The 21,422-nt window shown below is 33.7% G+C and overlaps 3 protein-coding genes across 9 annotated transcripts; all 3 read right to left on the bottom strand.

The window, feature by feature from the left end:
• Nucleotides 1–4: 4 nt before the first annotated feature.
• On the bottom strand, nt 5–6,202 carry LOC146936096 (heparanase-like protein 2). Of its 2 annotated transcripts, none has more exons than XM_085751115.1 (10): nt 6,107–6,202; nt 4,325–4,592; nt 4,162–4,198; nt 3,658–3,841; nt 3,189–3,337; nt 2,610–2,843; nt 2,291–2,480; nt 2,051–2,176; nt 1,819–1,921; nt 5–686 (listed from the first exon to the last, which is right to left on the bottom strand). In XM_085751115.1, the coding sequence occupies exons 2-10, from the start codon at nt 4,532–4,534 to the stop codon at nt 372–374; spliced, it is 1,548 nt and encodes a 515-aa protein (XP_085607241.1). In that variant the 5' UTR covers nt 4,535–4,592; nt 6,107–6,202; the 3' UTR covers nt 5–371. The 2 variants fall into 2 exon arrangements, with proteins under 2 accessions (XP_085607241.1, XP_085607240.1); XM_085751114.1 differs by having other exon boundaries at nt 6,128–6,202.
• Nucleotides 6,203–8,212: 2,010 nt separating this feature from the next.
• LOC146936095 (heparanase-like protein 2) lies at nt 8,213–14,572 on the bottom strand. 5 transcript variants are annotated; one of them, XM_085751113.1, is made up of 10 exons: nt 13,489–14,572; nt 11,555–11,822; nt 11,394–11,430; nt 11,042–11,225; nt 10,577–10,731; nt 10,010–10,243; nt 9,668–9,857; nt 9,430–9,555; nt 9,172–9,274; nt 8,213–8,986 (listed from the first exon to the last, which is right to left on the bottom strand). In XM_085751113.1, exons 2-10 carry the CDS (start codon nt 11,762–11,764, stop codon nt 8,672–8,674), a joined length of 1,554 nt encoding a protein of 517 aa, XP_085607239.1. In that variant the 5' UTR covers nt 11,765–11,822; nt 13,489–14,572; the 3' UTR covers nt 8,213–8,671. The 5 variants fall into 5 exon arrangements, with proteins under 5 accessions (XP_085607239.1, XP_085607238.1, XP_085607237.1 ...); XM_085751112.1 differs by lacking the exon at nt 13,489–14,572 and adding an exon at nt 12,335–12,553; XM_085751111.1 differs by lacking the exon at nt 13,489–14,572 and adding an exon at nt 12,400–12,553.
• A 320-nt stretch (nt 14,573–14,892) lies between these two features.
• On the bottom strand, nt 14,893–20,730 carry LOC146936094 (heparanase-like protein 2). 2 transcript variants are annotated; one of them, XM_085751108.1, is made up of 10 exons: nt 20,510–20,730; nt 19,386–19,649; nt 19,221–19,257; nt 18,735–18,924; nt 18,165–18,313; nt 17,550–17,783; nt 16,758–16,947; nt 16,518–16,643; nt 16,318–16,420; nt 14,893–15,486 (listed from the first exon to the last, which is right to left on the bottom strand). In XM_085751108.1, exons 2-10 carry the CDS (start codon nt 19,593–19,595, stop codon nt 15,088–15,090), a joined length of 1,638 nt encoding a protein of 545 aa, XP_085607234.1. In that variant the 5' UTR covers nt 19,596–19,649; nt 20,510–20,730; the 3' UTR covers nt 14,893–15,087. The 2 variants fall into 2 exon arrangements, with proteins under 2 accessions (XP_085607234.1, XP_085607233.1); XM_085751107.1 differs by having other exon boundaries at nt 20,689–20,730.
• Between the last annotated feature and the right edge of the window lie 692 nt (nt 20,731–21,422).

Raw genomic sequence — 21,422 nt, 5'->3', positions numbered from 1 at the left:
AAAATTGATGCCAAAGGAAATGAATATTTTTGCATTGAACTTCAAGTGAAACCAGACATAAAATGTAAACCAACAAATATATTCATAAATTGATACATCTTTTGTTCTTCAAAATTAAAATTATTGTAAAGGCCGTATATGACTTGCTCACTATTTTTTTAAGAAGCCAAACTAGCCTATCGAAATTGGCATCGGGAAGAATCGAACCCGAGACCTTAAGAGAAGCGCATTTCAAGGTCCCAAGGCAACACCACCAAGTCAACCAAAGTGGGTTAACTTGCTCACTACTTAGAATTACAAAGAGCTTGTAGTTCCTTATTTTTAAGGCCTAGTTTACAAGGCTATATAGAAACCTTAGACTTGATTAGTTTTCAGTGCCTGGCACAAGCTGGAGCATCAAAATTTGGGTACACAATAAATGCAATGGTCAAAGGATCTATGTATATTGGAGATCTCACATTATTGTGCACTGGATCCGTTGTTGGAATATCCCCTTTTTTTGTTAACTTGAGTGGAATGCCATTCAGCAGCATGGTATGGCTTCTGAGGTTATTATCTTTTGGAGTTAAGTGATACTCTTCCCTGAATTTGGCCACTTCATTTGCTTTAACAGTTCCATGGTTTTTCACATTGAGTATGAACTGAGTTTGATTGCTTATGTTGATCAACAGTAGTGTTACACCAGCCTGTTGAATGAAATTGGTAAGAAATTCAGGAATGCTGAAATTAATAGCAAAAGTCAAAAGATATCGGAAATTTTGCTTCAAGAAAAAGAATTGCAAACAAATTAAGAATGACACTGAATCAACCAGGATTCAATATTTCCAAACATTCAATATAAACCTGGAGATGAGTTTATTCAGTTTAGCAATTGAAATATGTTAGAAAGCTGAAAGCCGCATTAATTGTAGTTTTCCCCTAGCCGCTATAGTTGAGGAAATTTTAGGCAGCCTACATTGTTAGTCTGCAACACCTTCATTCTGTTGGGAATGACGGTTCGTGTTTAGTCACACATCGTCTAAAGATACAATATAAGTAGTTCATATATCCTAACTAAGGCTCTCTCTCCCACTAGATTTGAAGCCTCTGAGATCCAAGCTCAGTGTGTATGATCCATCATCTTTTTCATGGCTCCTACCCACCTTGAGCTTGTAAGGGAGTATTCGAGTATTCTTACTCGGCTTTATAAGTTTATTGTAATTGTATCTAATCTCTAATTTGTACCTGATCTATCTATTATTCCTAGTTACCTTAAACATAACTAACTAAACAGTTATATTTAGTTGGTAATAGTTATGTTATAGTTATTTGTTTCCAACAACTGCAATTATCTTCGACTTCTATAAATAGTTGGGACCTCCCTTGCATCTGAATCAGTTCATTTTTCAACTTTAATAGTATCAGTTTTTCTCAAGAATTCTCTGAATTCTAACAGGTCAAAAAAAGATAAACATGGCTGCCAATGGTTTTAGGGAAAAATACAGCAGTCAAGAACATCACTAGGTATTCATGAACTATTGTTGTCTCTCGGAAACGAGACAATTGATAGAACCTATGTGTCTCAACTATGAAACTATTAAGAATCAGTATCCCATAGTTACACTAATTAAGATACTCGAATTATAATAATCACCAAAGAATCAATCCATAGTTAATTACCATATTTGCATCATTTCTAGCACAAGCGCGTTAAGCTTCGTATGATGTCAATATATTTATCATATCATATATAAAAGAATAAAAACTGAACTCATCAGGCTCCTCTATTATATAATATAATATCCTTCCTAAGAGGTTGTAGTAAATTAGCATACTTACCCTGTCTTTTGAACAATGGGCGTAAGTGCGTAAAAATGGCGAAGAAATATCACTCGAAACACCAAGAACCTTCTTTCCCATCAGCCGATGCCACAATAGTGCGCTGTTTTCAGAACCAGAATCTAGGATTAGATATGTTTAACAATGACATGCATTACCACTATAAATCCTCATCAAGTTATATCTATTAATCTCTAATAAAAAAATTCCGTAATATTTAATTTATACGTGCCTGTAGTAGTCAGGATTAGGAGTGAGAGTGGAGGAATTGAGAAGGCCATAGTTCCCTCCGATAAATGTCTGCCTACAATAAACTTTAGTATTGTAGGTGGATGCTATTCCCAGTTGATCTAAGTACCTACGACGAGTCATTCAAATATTCGGTTAAACACATTCTAAATAAAAATCAGAATTCTTCTTCTGGCACCTAAAACTTAGAAAGAGGAAAATAAAAGGATGGAATCAATATTACCAAAAGCTATTCACAAATGTGTTAGATATACCAATACCACCACTGTTAGCTGCCCCGCCAGCTTCTCCTACCCATGCAGAAGCCCAAGGACCGTGTTTTTTAATGGTCTCTGAAAGATTTCTGAAAGTATTTTCCACTTTGATCATGCGATTAGGTTCTAAAATCTTCTCTACAAGATGTGTGTTATTACCTGAAAAAGAGAAATTAACTTAGAAATAGATTATGAATGGTATGGTAGACTAGTATTTGGCATGCCAGTGAAAAAAAATAAATATAATATATTCTATACAAGAAAGAATTATGTGAGTGACAAGCAAACCTGGGCCCAAGTTGTATATATGATGAGTTAGAACATTGACTACGCCTGAACCAGAAATCTGAAGAAGCTTCGTGTACCATTCCTTATCATAAAATCCACCGGGTGCTACAAGTGAGGGTTTGAACCTCGAGTTCTTGTATAACACATCTAGAATTCGTTTAAGGTTTATCACGTCTTTCGCATACGGTGCAACGCCGACTGATGCACCAACGCCTTCACCGCTTAACTCATTACCTACATAAGTATATACAATAAGTCCACATCGGGTAACAACAGGGAAGACTAAAGCGGTCTGAAGTCCAATTGGTTTAGAACAATGTTGTTAAATAGCAGCACTGAACTGTAGTAGAACTTGAACAAATTGCTATAGTTCCGCCATACGCGAGCAAAATGTTATCAGATAACAGTTATAGCGGAACAATAGCACTGTTGCATAGTGGAATTTGTATGAATCGCTATTTTATGCGATCTGCGATTTACAACACTGTTTAGACCTTTTGGACCATGAACCCCTAGGCTTTGACAACTATAGATCAGTCCATTAACGAAAATAACAAACTACTTTGTCTACTGTCATACCAAATTCCCATGCATCAATCTTGTATCCCTTTGAAACAGTGTACTTTATAAAATCATAAGCATTTGTAGGGTCCCAGGCTCCTTCCCAAACATTATTACTAGTCTGGTGCTTCCCATGGAGCGCATTCAAGCCAAATATCACAATGGCCCTGAAAGTGTCAAACTTCAATTAAGTACACCTACCACACGTAATCGTAATTCTACCTGACACAGACATCCAAGTTCTTTGTTTTGGTACATATTTACACAAAATGGGGTCGATCACATCCTGATATCTCAGATACTCTTTGTAAGCTATCAAAAACTGTTGCAATAATGCAGGATAGAAGACAATACATTGAATCACCTAAAGTCTTTAATTATAAGGAAGAAAGGACTAAATTGAAACTATCCTTTTTATTTGGTTTAAAAGAAGAGAAAGTGAGTGTAGCGGTGATGATAATAACAAATATAATGGAAGGATTCTCACCCTGTCTTATTGAAAAAATGATTCAGCTCGTCCCACCTTTGCATGTGTAAAGATCCCTTTGAAAATCCGAACAATCCATTTTTCATCTTTTGAAATGGATGACCAGTAGACTTCAATTTTCCTACGTTATACACCACCTGGTCTTGCAGAGAACCTCCAAGTCTTATCCTCAAAGGTTTGAGGGCTATCAGAAAATGATATGAAAAGAATAACATTATGCTTAATGCATTTAAATTTCAAGCAGCCACTGTAATAAAAAACAACAATAATAATCCCATCAACAATGTTATAAAAACAAGACCGGAGATCAAACCGCTGAGACCTCTGAGTCATGGTTTAATCGATTAAACCACGGTTGAACCAGATGACAGATAAATGCCAAAAAATTATTAAACCAATCAGCGAATTGGCTGGTTCCGTTCGATTTTTAAAATATCGGTCATCAAACTAAACGATTTTCTAAATTCTAAATCATATACATTTAAGTAATGTAGAAATACAGACCTTGGATTGCTTTGGCAAGGATAGGATGAGATAAGTCCTGAAAAATCAATCCACATTCAATTGAACAATGACTAAAACAGGTTAGCTTGCTTTCCAAGGAAACATAAAATTGCAAAAGCATTGATTTTATTTTCTATACAGATGACAATACGAAAATACTCACCAAATTTACAATCGATGAGTGTCCCCAAGAACAATAGCCGTCGTTGCATTTATCATGAGGCCACCAATCAATCGCAGCGCAAATGAAGTTGTCATCTGTTTGAGCTTTTGCTTGAGCTCCATTTACTAGTAGCAAACCATGTTCAATATCTTTACTTAGAGTAACTTGAAGAGAGGTAAAAAAGATAAACAATGCAAGGTGGAATCTCATGATGACTGAATCAATTGCAGCAGCATCCAAGTCCAACACAGTAACTAATCCAAATTAACTGCAGTAATAGATAAAAGCTGATTTATAGAAAGATCTTATGAAACTATAGAGTAGAATTTAAACTTTCTTTTATCCAACATTTTTTTTTACAGATTCTTTTATTTATTTTTTTTTGACAATACAGATTCTTTTATTTAACAGTTAAAAAATAGAAAATTAAGTTTTACATAAATACCATATAACGATTAGTAACTGAACAACAGAATACCATATAACGATTAGTAACTGAACAACAGAAAATAAAAAATAAGAATAGAGTGATTATTATCATTATTATTATTTAATAGATTACCTGATTTTCCTGAAAAGGGTTAATCAAGTAAATGGTTCCTATAAATATGCATATATTCGTTTTTAGTCTCTATAAAATAAATCGCACTTTTTAGACCTGTAAATTTTCCATTTCAGTTTTAGGGGACCAAAAGTACTGCATTTTTAGGGACTAAAAATGATGACAGAAATTTTTTAGAGGGACTAAAAATGCTTCTGAAAATTTTTAGAGTGCTACAAATGCTAACATAAAATTTTACGAAGACTAAAACATGTGTTTTTTTATTTGTAGAGACTAGAAACGAAGTTCATAATATTTATATCGAAAGAGTTGTGTTATTTGAACATCCATATATGTGACAACTTTTGTGACGACCAAAATTTTACAAAGGAAATGAGATATTGGCACAAAAACCAAAGCAATAGAGAGAGAAAGTAAAAAGATAATGTGAGTATGAGAATGAAAGTTGTCACAAAAGTTGTCAAAAATGGTTGTTCAAATATCATTTCTCATATTTAAAATTACTCCCTCCGTCCTCTTTTCAATTTTTGTTGTCTCAAATTGTGAGATGGAGGGAGTATAATCTTCCAAATTGATAATTTCATTTTATAATCTTCCAAATTTTATAATCTTCCAAATTGATGCTAATGGAAAGAGCAACACTGTTATTCTATGATGATTTGTCCTTGTCATGATCAATTACTATGACATAGTAATTTTATACATAAATTCAATAAGGGCCACTTCACTTTGTCTCAAATATCAATATGTTTTGTGAATCATGAAAATAAACTTCAATGTCAGAATCTCAAACATGTTCATTGCTCACAATCAAATGCTTATTAAGTTATCAGTAATAAACAAATCAAAACCAGACAATAATGTGAGCACAAAACTTGTAAGAAACATTAACCAATCATAATTATCTTATTATTATTTTAAATCTTGAAGACACAGAAACAAGATATAACTATAAACAAAACATAGAATAATAGGTTGAATTCAAACTTAGTCAAAGAAACATAACTCATGTTTATTATTAAAAAACAATACAAAAAAAGCTTCCAATAGACTTGTAAATATTATATATAACAAAAAGAGCATCCAAACATAAAAAAAAAAAAAAAAAAAAAAAAAAAACATCATCAGAGAGTGTCCTTTCAACTAAAAAACATGTTAACAGAGTGACCATGAAGACAAAAATGAAAGAATAAGAAAAAGGGTCACAGAAAATAACAAACTTTGATGGAGAAGACAAGAACCTAAAAATGAGTTGTTGTGCTGCCTGCTTCATTGGCATTGAAGAGTATGTTGTGTTGGCTCAATAATGGTTGAATAACTGTGGCTGAGAAAGAGTATGTTGTTAATAACGACACAAATTGGAAATTGAAAGGCCACAAATGTCTCTGACTATCTTTTGTCAACACTACAACTTGGATACAAAAATAAATAAAGTGTTCACACTACACTTTAGTCCCTGAATAGGAAAGGAGTCGTCACTTTAGTCCCTGAATGCAGATAAATTGCAAAATAGTCTCTGAATGTAGACTCTGTTGTCAATTTAGTCCCTGAATGCAGACTCCGTTAGTCAATTTAGTCCCTGAATGTAGACTCTGTTAGTCACTTTAGTCCCTGAAATTAGGGGGTGTGCAAAATTAAAACTAAATCAAAACCAAAACCAATATTTGGTTTTGGTTTGGTTGCTGAAACCACTTCTCTAAAAACCGGTTTTTAAATACAACCAGTTTGGATATGGTTTATAACCGGTTCGAAACCAGTTTGAACCCAGTTTGAAGTAAAAACAATTTTCTCTTCCGCTTCTTTTCTCGCACTTCCCGGAACCTTCTCTTCTATTCTATTCACTCCTCACATCACCATGAGATGAGGCCGATTCAGCTTTCCACCACCAACCGCCACCGGTTCAGCCACCGCTTCCGGTTCACCAAACAACAACAACAACAACAGCCGCCCTCAACGCCACCGCTTCCGCTAAAAAGATTGAACCGGATCGGAAGTGGAAGTGGAGGAACGGTGATATACGGACATCACGAGGAACCAGTTCGTCGTCAGATCCATCGTGAAATCCAGATCTTGCGTGATGTTGATGATGTTAACGTGGTCAAGTGTCATGAGATGTACGATCACAACGCTGAGATTCAGGTTTTGCTTGAATACATGGACGGTGGATCTCTCGAACGGAAACATATTCCTCCGGCGGAGTCAATCTCTCGGAGTTTCTGGGGAAGGCCATCGGAACCACCTGGATGCGGTGGTCGGAGTTCAGATTTAAAAACAGCTTGGTTATCGGTTATGTAGGAATCGACGGAAAACACAGTGGTTGAAGAATCAATGGACAGATCAGAAAATATGGTTAAAATCCGGATCCGAATTTTAATTGGTTTGGATATCCAACCCGTTTAAAATGGGTTGGTTGGTAACCATTTAAAAAAAATCCAGATATTTTAAAATGGATCTGGATATAGTTATGGTTTGGGCCTCAAACTGGTTATTATGCACACCCCTACCTGAAATTGACCAACAGATTCTACATTCAGGGACTGTTTTGCAATTTCTCTGCATTCAGGGACTAAAGTGGCTACTCCTTTCCTTTTCAGGGACTAAAGTGACTAATTCCCCAAACAAAAAAGGTAAAATGTGATATTCATCCTTGGAAATATGGTTTGTTTAGGTTTTGGTCCCTGGAAGAAAGAATGAAAAAAGTCTTCGTAAAATTTTTTGCTTTTTAAAATAGTCTTTGGACATACTTTCTTGCTGATTTATTCCATTTCTGTTTACGTGGTAGATAATGGTCGTGTTAAGTTGGTCGCATGTCATCCACGTGGCAATTATGTCATTAAACATATTTTAAAAACAGTTAAAAAAAACAAACGATATATTTTTGGATTTTAAAAAACCAATTAATTTTAATTAATTAAAAAAATTAATAAAAATGCAAAAAAGGGGGGAAAATAATAGGGTTTCCCCATTTCCTTCATCATTCCTCAATCGATTTCCTACAGATCATCTTACGTTATTCTTAGCATATTTTTCAGTAATTTTATTTAGTAATATTTTTATTTCGAGTAATTTAATTCTAGTTTACCCGAAACATAGCAAATTCTAGGTATTTTAGCATTATTATCTGTATAATTTTATCTACATGTTCAACAGTCCAAACATATTTGTGTTTACATCTATTTATATATTTTTTTAATCAAAATTTATTTATAACTTCTACATCCTTTGTTGACAACACACCACTAATAATTTAAAATTAACTACATTAATGGAGAAAATGGAGAGGATCTATTTCCATCAAAGGCAAATACGTTTTTCACATGTGAAACTTGATGGCAAAGGAAATGAATACTTTTGCATTGAACTTGAAGTGAAGCAATATAAAATGTAAACCAACAAATATATTCATAAGTTGATAAATTTTTATGCTTCTTCAAAATTAAAATTATTGTAAAGGCCATATAGGCTCACTATTTTTTCTGGAGAAGCAGAACTAGCCTACCGAAATTGGTCGGGGAGAATCGAACCTGAGACCTTGAGAGGAGCATGCTTCAAGGTCCCAAGGCAACACCACCATGCAAACCTTAGCCTACCAAAATTGGCACCGGGGAGAATCGAACCTAAAACCTTGAGAGGATCACACTTCAATTCAAGGTCTCAAGGCAACACCACCAAGCCAACCCAAGTGGGTTAACTTGTTCACTACTTAGAATTACATAGAGCTTGTAGTTCCTTATTTTTAAGGCCTACTTTACAAGGCTGTATAAAAACCTTAGACTTTATAGTTTTCAGTGCCTGGCACAAGCTGGAGCATCAAAGTTTGGGTACACAATAAATGCAATGGACAAAGGAGTTATGTATATTGGAGATTTCACATTAGTGTGCACTGGATTCATTGTTGGAATACCCCCTTTATTTGTTAACTTGAGTGGAATGCCATTCAGCAACATGGTTTGGCTTCTGAGGTTATTATCTTTTGGAGTTAAGTGATACTCTTCCCTGAATTTGGTCACTTTATTTGCTTTAACAGTTACAGGGTTTTTCACATTGAGTGTGAACTGAGTTTGATTGCTTAAGTTGATCAACAGTAGTGTTACACCAGTCTGTAAAATGAAATTGGTAAGATTAAGAATTACTAGGAAATTAAGCATGTAGTTTCAAAATACATAAAGATCTACAAAGCAAAGATCTTTATTAGATAGTTAATCATATATAAAAACTAAACTCATCACATCTCACTATAATATAATATCCTTCCTAAGAAGTTGTAATAAATTAGCATACTTACCCTCTCTTTTGAACAATGAGCGTAAGTGCGTAAAAATGGCGATGAAATATCACTCGAAATACCAAGAACCTTCTTTCCCATCAGCCGATGCCACAATAGTGCGCTGTTTGCAGAACCAGAATCTAGGATTAGATATGTTTAACAATGACATACATTAATACTATAAATCCTCAAGTAACATTCCAGGGAATATAAGTATATCAAATTATCTATTAATCTCTGATTTTTATTTTTCTGTAATATTTAATGTATACTTGCCTGTAGTAGTCAGGATTACGAGCGAGAGTGGAGGTATTGAGAAGGCCATAGTTCCCTCCGATTAATGACTGCCTACAATAAACTTTAGTATTGTGGGTGGATGCCATTCCAAGTTGATCTAAGTACCTACGACGAGTCATTCAAATATTCGGTTAAGCACATCCTATATAAAAAAATCAGAATTCTTCGTTTGGCACCTAAAACATAGAAAAAGGAAAAGAAAATGATGGAATATTACCAAAAGCTATTCACAAATGTGTTAGATACATCACGACTGCCACTCCTAGATATCCCGCCAGATTCTCCTACCCATGCAGAAGCCCAAGGACCATGTTGTTTAATGGTTTCGGAAAGATTTCTGAAAGTTGTTTCCACTTCGCTCAACTTATCAGGATCTAAAATCCTCTCTACAAGATGTGTGTCATTAGCTGAAAAAGAGAAATTAACTTAGAAATAATAGATTATGAATGGTAGACAATAGTATTTTGCATGCAAGTGAACAAAATAGATTATGATTAGGATATTAGATATTCTGTGAAATCGACTATACTAGAAAGAATTATGTGAGTGATAAGCAAACCTCGGCCCAAGTTATATAAATGATGAGTCAGAACATTGATTACGCCTGGACCAGAAAGCTGAAGAAGCTTATTGTACCATTCCTTATCATAACTTCCATCAGGTGCTACAAGTGAGGGTTTGAACTTCGAGTTCTTGTATAACGCATTTAGAATTCGTTTAAGGTTTATCACGTCTTTCCCATACTGTGCAACGCCAACTGATGCACCAACGCCTGTACCACTCAACTCATTACCTGCATAAGCATATGCAATAAGTCCACATCGGATAACAACAGAGAAGACTAAAGTGGGATGAAGATCAATTGGCTTAGACCAGTGTTGTTAAATAGCGGTTCTATACCGTAGTAGAATTTGAATAAATCGCTATTGTTTCGCCATACGCTAACAAAATGTTGTCAATAACAGTTATAGCAGCACTATAGCATTGTAGCGTAGTGGAATTTGAATGAATCGCTATTTTATGCGATCTGCGATTTACAACACTGTTTAGACCTTTTAGACCAAGAACCCCTAAAACAAACTAATACAATAACGAAAATAACAAACTACTTTGTCTATTGTCATACCAAGTTCCCATGCATCAATCTTGTATCCCTTTGAAACAGTGTACTTTATAAAATCATAAGCATTTGTAGGGTCCCAGACTCCTTCCCAAACATTACTATTATTACTAATCTTGTGCCTCCCACTGAGCGCATTCAAGCCAAACATTACAATGGCCCTGCAAGTGTCAAACTTCAATCAATAGTGGATCACATCCAAGTTCTTTGTTTTGGTACATATTTACACAATGGAGTGGATCACATCCTGATATCTCATACAGTCTTTGTAAGCTAACAAAAACTGTTGCAATAATGCAGGATAGAAGACAATACATTCAATCACTTCAAATAACAATAAATAAATCACCTAAAGTCTTCAATTATAAGGAGGAAAGCACTGAATTGAAACTATCCTTTTTATTTGGTTTAAAAGAAGAGAAAGTGAAAAAAATGAGAAGATAATAACAAATATAATGATCAGATTCTCACCCTGTCTTATTGAAAAAATGATTCAGCTCATCCCACCTTTGCATGTGTAAAGATCCCTCTGAAAATCCTAAAAATCCACCTTTTATCTTTTGAAATGAATGACCAGGAGACTTCAAGTTTCCTACGTTATACACCACCTGGTCTTGCAGAGAACCTCCAAGTCTTATCCTCAAAGGCTTGAGGGCTATCCGAAAATGATATGAAAAGAATAACATTATGCTTAATACATTTAAACTTCATGCAGCCACATTAATAATGTCATCAACAATGTTATCCGATTTTTAAAAACATCGGTCATAAAACTAACAAATTATCTAAATCATATACATTTAAGTAATTTAGACATACAAACCTTGGATTGCTTTGGCAAGGAGAGGACGAGATAAGTCCTGAAAAATCAATCCACGTTCAATTTAACAATCACTAAAACAGGTTAGATGCTTTCCAAGGAAACATAAAATTTCAAAGCATTGATTTCATTTTATATACAGGTGAAAATCTAAAAATACGCACCAAAGTTACAATAGATGAATGTGCCCAAGAACAAAAGCCGAAGTTGCATGATTCAGGAGGCCACCAATCAATCGTTGCGCAAATGAAGTTATCATCTGTTTCAGCTTTTGCTTGAGCTCCATTTACTAGTAGCAAACCATGTTCAATATCTTTACTTAGAGTAACTTGAAGAGAGGTCAAAAAGAGAAACAATGCAAGGTAGAGTCTCATGATGACTGAATCAATTGCAGCAGCATCCAAGTCCAACACAGTAACTAATCCAAATTAACTGCAGTAATAGATAAAAGTTGATTACCTGATTAGCATGTTAATTCATTACTTCTTTTTTGAGCAAATAATTCATTACTTATAAAAGAAAAAAATATATTGAAAATTATAATCTTCCAAATTGATAATTTCATTTTATAAGTTAACACTTATATTCTCATGATCAATACTCATAACCATGACATAGTAATTTTATTCCTAAATTCAATAAGGGCCACTTCACTTTCTCTCAAATATCAATATATTTTGTGAATCATGAAAATAAACTTCAATGTCAGAATCTCAAACATGCTCACAATCACATGCTTATTAAATTATTAGTAACAAATAAATAAATCAAAGGCAGTCAATACTCAATAGTATGAGGACAAAACTTGTAAGAAACATTAACCAATCATAATTATATTATTATTATTACTATTATAAATCTTGAAGACACAGCAACAATATACTATAACTATAAAAAAACATAGAATAATAGGTTGAATTCAAACTTAGTCAAAGAAACATAACTCATTCTTATCATTAAAAAAACAATACAAAAAAGCTTCTAATAGACTAGTAAATATTATATATACCAAAAAGAGCATCCAAACAAGATATGAAAGAATAAGAAAAAGGGTGACAGAAAATAACAAACTTTGATGGAGAAGGCAAGAACCTAAAAATGGGTTGTTGGGCTGTTTCATTGGCATTGAAAAGTATGTTGTGTTGGCTCAATAATGGTTGGATAACTGTGGCTGAGAGAGTATGTTGTAAATAATGACACAAATTGGAAATTGAAAGGCCACAAATGTCTCTGATTAATGACTGTCTTTTTCTTTGAAGAGGAAGTGTCAAATCTAGTCAGATTTACACATACAATTCAAATCAAAATGAAAGTGTCCAACTTAAATATTTTGGTTTGGGGTGTTCACACTACATATTGGATTTTTTTTAGGGGACACTTCATATTGGATTAAGAAACAATCATTTGATTCAAAGATGAAATTACATGTGGATCGATTTGGATAATTAATTCAAAAAATTGATCTGATTCAAGTTACCGTGGTCAATTTTGAATATAGTTTAAGTACACTTTTCACTAGTTGTGATTTTGACCCTTATTGAAGAAAACATAATCATAGTCCCTTAACTTTTCTCCCTTTACAAGTTTCAATCTTGACTTGGTCAATGCCTACGTGACTTCTCAGTTAAGTGAATGGGATGTCATGTAGGTGATTTCTGAATTAAAAATAAATGAAAAATCCATGTGTATATCTAGAAAATAAAAAAATGAAAATATAATTGGATTGACATTGGAAAAAGCGAGTAAACTACCAAATTGATTTTTGTCTTTGTAAATCACTTTCAAATTTTGAGACAAACACAGAGACAAGGTCTAATTGAGAAACTTTTGATAATATTTCAAAATGATCTCTGTCTTTGTCAATTAAGTGTATTTTATGTGACAAAAACATAAAAACAATGATCTAATTGAGGAACTTTTGTCAATTCAATACAAGACAGAGACTATTTTATGCATCCTTTTGCATAAACACACACAAAGCCAAACCCAACAAATCATCCATCTTCAACACACAAACCCAGAAAAATCTTCAACACGTCTCTCTGCAACATCCATATTATCAAACAATTCTGAAAAGATATAAAAGAGAAAGAGAGACCTTGTAGCGATTGACAAGATTCTTCCACTTGCATTTCAAATCTTTCCAGAGTGTCTTGTTCCTCTTAGAAGCAGTAAAAATCCTCTCCAGCTTCGCGCGCGTATTGATATGAACTCTCTCGTCTCCTGCTGACTCCACTGCAGCTGAGCTGGAACCCTCTTTGGCATCAGATATAGAAAGTTGTGGTGGGGAGGGAGGTGGTGGTTGTTTAAAGGAGACAGAGGAGGTAGAGAGAAAGTGAGAGACATTGTGAAGCTCAATCTTTTTTCCTTTTTCATTTATTTAAGGATTAAAACACACCAACATGAAAAATAAAATGCAAGAAGCAAAGACAAAACAAGGTAGAAATGAAACAACATGATTAATCTTCATCATTCTCATGTTAATATCCACGTCCTCTACCATGGTTACAATGACGTCCAAGTCTAGGTTGAATGTATCTAAACCATGCTCCCCTTCCTTGAATCATAGTTTTAGAATCCAAGAGTTCAATCATCTCTTGATAGAAAATATTGTAGCGGTGATGATTGCGTCGTCCACAGTTTGGTGTAGCGCTCTAATAGCGTATTGAGTGGAGCCATGATTGAATTGGATATTTTGGTTAAGCATATTGAACTGATTTGTAGCATAGGATGCAAATTAAATCTCTTGCATAGGAATTAAGTTGTTGTCGAAACTTCTAAAATTATTGGGTTTGTGCTTCATCATGAGTATGTCGCCTACGTGCCTCCTCATGTTGGCGCTCCCACATCTCATCCTGCTGCACTCGCAAGTGCTCCAGCAAAGTAACAATTACTCCTTTCTTGGGCATGAGGTACTAAATGTTGTTTCCATACCATGGTATATTTCATGTATTTCATGGTAGAGTAACTGAAACACTGAGTAAGAGTAGGTTCCTCAAGAAACTCGGCAGGAGCTTTGATCTCAAAATGCTTCAAAATCCTAGATATTATGGAGCAGTAAGAAAAAGATGGATTTATGTTGCGACTCCGGATATCAAGTAATGAGGCCAATTTATTTTGACCTTGGGTTCCAAAACATACATCAAATGGAGTTCAGGATTATCTATCCTCGAATATGCACCATCAAATGTAGTATTCTAGGATCTCTTTTAACTTTCCTGTTGTGAGTTTGGTAGTGTCACTGATGTCACGGACCTTTTTTAAGGTATTAAAATATTCTTCAGCATTATAATTTGGTACCATAACCTCACCAGTAGCCTTGTGATCTGCTGGATTACTCTTGATTTCAAACAAAACATTGATAATTGATGGCAAAAGGAGAAGATCAATATCCATCATAGGCATATACTATTATTTTTTTTGTTACAACTAAAAAGTGGTACAAATTTACATGTGATAATTGATAGCAAATGGAATAAATACTTTTGCATGGAACTTCAAGTGAAACCAGAAATAAAATTCAAACCAACAAATATATTCACAAGTTGATACATATTTTGTTCTTCAAAATTAAAATTATTGTAAATGCTATATAACTTGCTCACTACTTACAATTACCAAGAGCTTGCAATTCCATAGTTTTAATGCCTAGTTTACAAGACTATATTGAAAGCAGAAACCTTACACTTTATAGATTTCAGTATCTAGCACAAGCTGGAGCATCAAAGTTAGGGTACACAATAAATGCAATTGACAAAGGAACTATATATATTGGAGATCTTACATTATTGTGCACTGGATCCATTGCTGGAATATTCCCTTCATTTGTTAGCTTTAGTGGAATGCCATTTAGCACCATGGTTTGGCTTCTGAGGTTATTATCTTTTGGAGTTAAGTGATACTCTTCCCTGAATGTGACCTCTGATCCTTTTGTTCCAATCCAAGAAAATGCTTTCTTGAGATTGTGAAAGAATGAATTTTTTTCTTCATGGATGTTTTTGGCTACTTCATTTGCTTTAACAGTTACAGGGTTTTTCACATTGAGTATGAAGTGAGTTTGATTGCTTAAGTTGATCAACAATAGTGTTACACCAGCCTGTGGAATGAAATGGATAAGAATTTGAGGAATGCTGAAATTACTAGCAAAAGTCAAAAGATATCGGAAATTTTGCTTCAAGAAAAAGAATTGGGAACAAATTAAGAATGACACTGAATCAATCTGGATTCAATATTTTCAAACATTCATTATCAACTGAAATTGCATGTAGTTGCAAAAAACATAAAGATCTAGAAATCAAAGGTAGCGTGTAAATATTTTCAAACCTTTATTAGATAGAAGGTAGTGCGTAAATATTTAAGTATTTAATGGGAATGGAGATGGCTTTATCCAGTTTAGCAATTGAAATATGTTAGAAAGCTGAAAGCCACATTAATTGTAGTTTGCCCCTAGCCGCTTTAATAGCGGAAACTTTGGGTTGCCTACGTTGTAGTCTGCAGCACCTTCATTCTGTTGGGTGTGAGGGATGTGTTTAAAATAACAAACACATGCTTACTCGGGTTTATAAGTTTACAGTAATTTAGGGAGAAAAAACACACCAATGAATAATGGATCCACTAGGTATTCATGGATTATTGACGTCTCTCGTTAGACTACATATATCATGCCGAGAGAAAACGAAACAAGACATTAGACAGAACCTATGCGTCTCAAGTATGAAACTACCAAGAACCAGTCCATAATTACACTAATTAAGGTAATCAAATTATAATATTCACCAAATAATCAATCAATATTACCCTATTTATATTAATTATATATAATTTCCATCATATTTTATCATATATAAAAGAATGAAAACTAAACTCATCCCGTCTCTCTATAAAATAATATCCTTCCAAAGGAGTTGTACTAAATGAGCATACTTACCCTGTCTTTTGAACAATGGGCGTAAGTGCGTAGAAATTGCGAAGAAATATCACTCGAAACACCAAGAACCTTCTTTCCCATCAGCCGATGCCACAATAGTGCGCTGTTTGCAGAACCAGAATCTAGGATTAGAAATGTTTCACAATGACATGCATTACCACTATAAATCCTCAAATAAAATATATCAAATTTATACGTGCCTGTAGTAATCAGGATTAGGAGTGAGTGTGGACGTATTGAGAAGGCCATAGTTCCCTCCAACTAATGTCTGCCTACAATAAACTTTAGTGTTGTAGGTGGATGCTATTCCAAGTTGATCTAAGTACCTACGAGTCATTCAAATATTCGGTTATACACATTCTAAATAAAAATCAGAATTCTTCTTCTGGCACCTAAAACTTATAAAGAGGAAAAGAAAACGATGGAATTAATATTATTACCAAAAGCTATTCAGAAATGTGTTAGATACATAACGGCCACCACTGTTATATGCCCCGCCAGCTTCTCCTACCCATGCAGAAGTCCAAGGACCATGTTTTTGAATGGTTTCTGAAAGATTGCTGAAAATTGTTTCCACCTTGCTCAAGCGATTGGGATCTAAAATCTTCCCTTCAAGATGTCCGTCACTACCTGAAAAAGCGAAATTAACTTAGAAATAGATTATGAAAGGCAGACAATAGTATTTCGAATGCAAGTGAAAAAACTATATCATCTTTGATACAATTTAAATATGAGTAAAAAAGGGTAGTCCAGTGCACTAAAATGAGTAACCTTTCAGTCATGTGACAACAACTTTACCGTTGCGCCAAGGCTACCCTTTACAATTTAAATGAGTAAACCACCAATTTTGTCTTGAACTTACACACTCTCATACTTTGTCCCTCGAGTAAAAGAAATAAAAAGGTAATCGTTAACATTTTTCATATCTGTCAGTCCTGAATGTTTTTGTAAAATCTGTCCGTTTAGTCCTTAATGTTTTGTCAATATATAAAAAGAAATTCACATAACTGATTTTGATGGGAAAAAGGTATTTTCTATCCAAAAAATGTAATATAAAGAGAAGAAAACATCTGGAAATAAACAATGACCTGCTTTACAAAAAAACAGCAACAGTCTACCAATCAAACATGTTTTTATTCCCTCAACTGATTATACCTGATGCTGCTCCACTACTATTAAATATTCAGTAAAAATGACTATACTAGAGAGAATTATGTGAGTGACAAGCAAACCTGGGCCCAAATTATACAGATGATGAGTCAGAACATTGATTATGCCTGAACCAGAAACCTGAAGAAGCTTATCGTACCATTCCTTTTCATAAAATCCACCAGGCGCTACAAGTGAAGGTTTGAACCTGGAGTTCTCGTATAACACATCTAGAATTCGTTTTAGTTTTATCAAGTCTCTCCCATACTGTGTAACGCCAACTGATGCACCAATGCCTTTACCGCTTAACTCATTACCTACATAAGCATATGCAATAAGTCCATATCGGGTAACAACAGAGAAGACTAAAGCGGGATAAAGTTCAATTGGTTTAGTAGAATTTGTACAAATCGCTATTGTTCCGCCATATGCTAACAAAATGTAGTCAAATAACAGTTACAGAGGCACTATTGTGTAGTGGAATTTAAATGAATCGCTATTTTATGCGATCCGCAATTCACAACACTTGTTTAGACCTTTTGGACCATGAACCCCTAGGCTTTGAAAACTATAGATCAGTCCATTAACACTCCGACAATTGGGCATATGCTAAACAAACTAATAAATGACAATTGGGCATATGCTAAACAAACTAATAAATTAATGAAAATAACAAACTATTTTGTCTATTGTCATACCAAGTTCCCATGCATCAATCTTGTATCCCTTTGAAACAGTGTACTTTATAAAATCATAAGCATTTGTAGGGTCCCAGACTCCTTCCCAGACATGATGACTAATCTGGTGCTTCCCATGGAGCGCATTCAAGCCAAATGTCACAATGGCCCTGCAAGTGTCAAACTTCAATTAAGTTACACCTACCACAAGTAATTGTCATTCTACCAGACACAGTCATCCAAGTTCTTTGTTTTGGTACATATCTACACAAAATGGGGTCGATCACATCCTGATATCTCAGATACTCTTTGTAAGCTAACAAAAACTGTTACAATAATGCAGCATAGAAGACAATACATTGAATCACCTAAAGTCTTTAATTATAAAGGAAGAAAGGACTAAATTGACTACTATACCACCAAGAAAATGGTGCACATTCCCTTCAGCAGCAAATCCATTAGAGTGAAAACTATAACTTTGTTATATATATCCTAATTAAATGCCAAATTGCTTTCATTTGGTTTTAAAGAGGAGAAAGTAAGTGTCACAGTGATGATATTAACAAATATATATGAAGTAAAGATGCTTACCCTGTCTGATTGAAAAATTGATTCAGCTCATCCCACCTTTTCATGTGTAAACATCCCTTTGAAAATCCAAATAACCAACCTTGACCATTCACTTTTTGAAGTGGATGACAAGGAGACTTCAAATTTCCTATGTCATACACGACCTGGTCTTGCAAAGAACCTCCGAGTCTTATCCTCAAAGGCTTGAGGGCTTTCAGAAAATCATATGAAAAGAATAACATTATGCTCAATACATTTTAACGTCACGCAGCCACATTAACAAAAACAAAAACGACAATGTTTTAAAAACTAGAGTAGAGATCAAACCACTGAGACCTCCGAGTCATGGTTCAATCCATTCAACCACGGTTGAACCGGATGACAGATAAATACTTAAAAGTTAAACAACCGAAAAACTGGTCGGTTCAGTCCGATTTTATGAACAACAGTTATCAGACTAACTGATTTTCTAAATCATATACGTTTAAGTAATTTAGACATACACACCTTGGATTGCCTTGGCAAGGAAAGGATGAGATAAGTCCTGCAAAATCAATCCACATTCAGTTGAACAATGACTAAAACTGGTTAGCTGCTTTTCAAGGAAATATAAATTCTCAAGAAGAGCATTGATTTCATTTTCTATACAGATGAAAATCTGAAAATACTCACCAAATTTACAACAGATGAATATCCCCAAGAACAATGGCCGTAGTCGCATTTATCATGAGGCCACCAATCAATAGTCGCGCAAATAAAGTTATCACCTGTTTCAGCCTTTGCTTGAGCTCCATTTACTAGTAGCGAACCGTGTTCAATATCTTGACTTAAAGTAACTTGAAGAGAAGCCAAAAATAGAAACAATGCAAGGTGGAAACCCATGATGAACGAATCAATTACAGCAGCATCCAAGGCCAACAAAACAATCCAAATTAACTGCAGTAATTTAAAGAAAGATCTTATGAAACTACAGAATATAATTAAAACTTTCTTTTATCTAACAGTTTTTTTTCTTGACAGATTCTTTATCTAACAGTTAATAAATACAAAATTAAGTTTTACATAAAAACTACATAATGATTAGTAACTGAACACCAGAATATAAAAATAAAAATAAAAAATAACTTTATTAATTGATTACTTGATTTTTCCAGAAATGGAAAGTATAGTACTCATTACTTACAAATAAATAAAAAATAAATATATTACTACAAATTAATAATGTCATAGTAATAGTAAAGAGCAAGACTAACATTCCATTATGGTGTGTCCTTGTCATAATCAATAATCATCACTATGACTTATATTATTATTAATTAAAGTCGAGAACCACAAGATCAAACTCTTATCACTGAGCTAACAACTCATGGACCGTCGCCATGACTTAGTAATTGTATAAATTCAATCAGAAATTGGTATCCTGGTATCCTACACAACTTAACTGTATCAAAAATCAAGAACAAAATTAAGTGCTACTTTACTGTCTTTTACTATATTGGAGAATCATGAAAAAAAAAAACTTCAAAATCAGAATTTCAAACATGCTCACAATCACATCCTTATTAGTAATATTAAATTAATCCAAATCAGACAAATAACATAAGCACAAAACTTGTAAGAGACATTAACCAATTATTAATATTTTAAATCTTCAAGACACAGCAAAAAGATATAATTAAACAAAACATAGAATAATAGGTTGAAGTTGAATTCAAACTCAGTCAAAAAAACCATATCAATTTTCTATCATTATAAAATATTAAATATTACAAAAACAAGCATCTAAACAAACATACATATAAAAATGCATGTGAAAGAGAGATCTGAATAAGACATGTAACAATTCAGCTAAACAAGATGATAAGAGAGTGACCCAGAAGAGAAAAATGAAAGAAGAATCAAAAGGGTCAAAGAAAGTAACAAACTTTGATGGAAAAACAGTGAGAAATAGAAATAGTAGAAGGAAGACAAGAACCTTAAAAGGAGTTGTTGGGTTGCTTCATTGGCATTGAAGAGTATCTTATGATAACGGTGGTTTATATCTGTCTGTCTGTTGTTTAACTACTCTACTGGTAAGTACTGTTGGAAAGTGAAAAAGAAAAAGGTATTTTTCTTTTTTTTCTTTATATATTGTTTTCAGTGTTTGTGACTGAAGCTGCCGGTGAGAGTAAATAAATTAAACAAAATCATGGTTCATTGTATGTGAAAATTGAAAGGCTGGAATATTTTTTCTGTTTAGGAATAATGGTGTGTTTTCTTGGTATCTATTCTTTCTATTTATAAAAAAATGCTACTTGAGATCTAAATCTAGCTCCTATCAACAATTCTCACCAAATAATATGACATGACATCATTTTAGATTATGCAAAAATCCAATTTCTTATCAATAATAAATTACTCCATCTGAAAAGAGATTAGCTTACCGATTTAGTTTACCAACTTTTTTACATTATTTTTAGAGAACCAACTTTTTTACATTTTTTAGAAAGGTACTCCCTCCGTCCATAATTATAAGTAAATTTGACTTTTTTGGTTCATTCAATTATTGATATATGTGGTTCATATTATAGACCACATACATCAATAATTGAATGAACTAAAAAAATCAAATTTGCTTATAATTAAGGACTGAGAGAGTATTTATTTAGAGAATGATATTACTATTTATAAGTAATATATTTTTTCATGTTGAAAAAAAAACACACATGA

This window comes from Medicago sativa, chromosome 3 (genome assembly GCF_051527215.1).
Source record: "Medicago sativa cultivar Bolivia chromosome 3, Bolivia_mono, whole genome shotgun sequence".
Taxonomy (NCBI): domain Eukaryota; kingdom Viridiplantae; phylum Streptophyta; class Magnoliopsida; order Fabales; family Fabaceae; genus Medicago; species Medicago sativa.
The sequence above is the reverse complement of the archived record's forward strand: the minus strand, read 5'-3'. Positions and strand labels throughout refer to the sequence as shown.

Coding starts and splice junctions, on each gene's coding strand:
- LOC146936096 (XM_085751115.1), bottom strand. CDS start 4,534: ATGAGATTCCACCTTGCATTGTTTATCTTTTTTACCTCTCTTCAAGTT. Junction 2,844..3,188: donor GATTGATGCATGGGAATTTG/GTATGACAGTAG, acceptor ATACTTATGTAG/GTAATGAGTTAAGCGGTGAA. Junction 687..1,818: donor CCCATTGTTCAAAAGACAGG/GTAAGTATGCTA, acceptor TTCATTCAACAG/GCTGGTGTAACACTACTGTT.
- LOC146936094 (XM_085751108.1), bottom strand. CDS start 19,595: ATGGGTTTCCACCTTGCATTGTTTCTATTTTTGGCTTCTCTTCAAGTT. Junction 18,314..18,734: donor CAATTTTTCAATCAGACAGG/GTAAGCATCTTT, acceptor TGACACTTGCAG/GGCCATTGTGACATTTGGCT. Junction 16,644..16,757: donor ACATTTCTGAATAGCTTTTG/GTAATAATATTA, acceptor AATGACTCGTAG/GTACTTAGATCAACTTGGAA.
- LOC146936095 (XM_085751113.1), bottom strand. CDS start 11,764: ATGAGACTCTACCTTGCATTGTTTCTCTTTTTGACCTCTCTTCAAGTT. Junction 11,226..11,393: donor CCTTGCCAAAGCAATCCAAG/GTTTGTATGTCT, acceptor ATTTTCGGATAG/CCCTCAAGCCTTTGAGGATA. Junction 9,858..10,009: donor TTTATATAACTTGGGCCGAG/GTTTGCTTATCA, acceptor TCTCTTTTTCAG/CTAATGACACACATCTTGTA.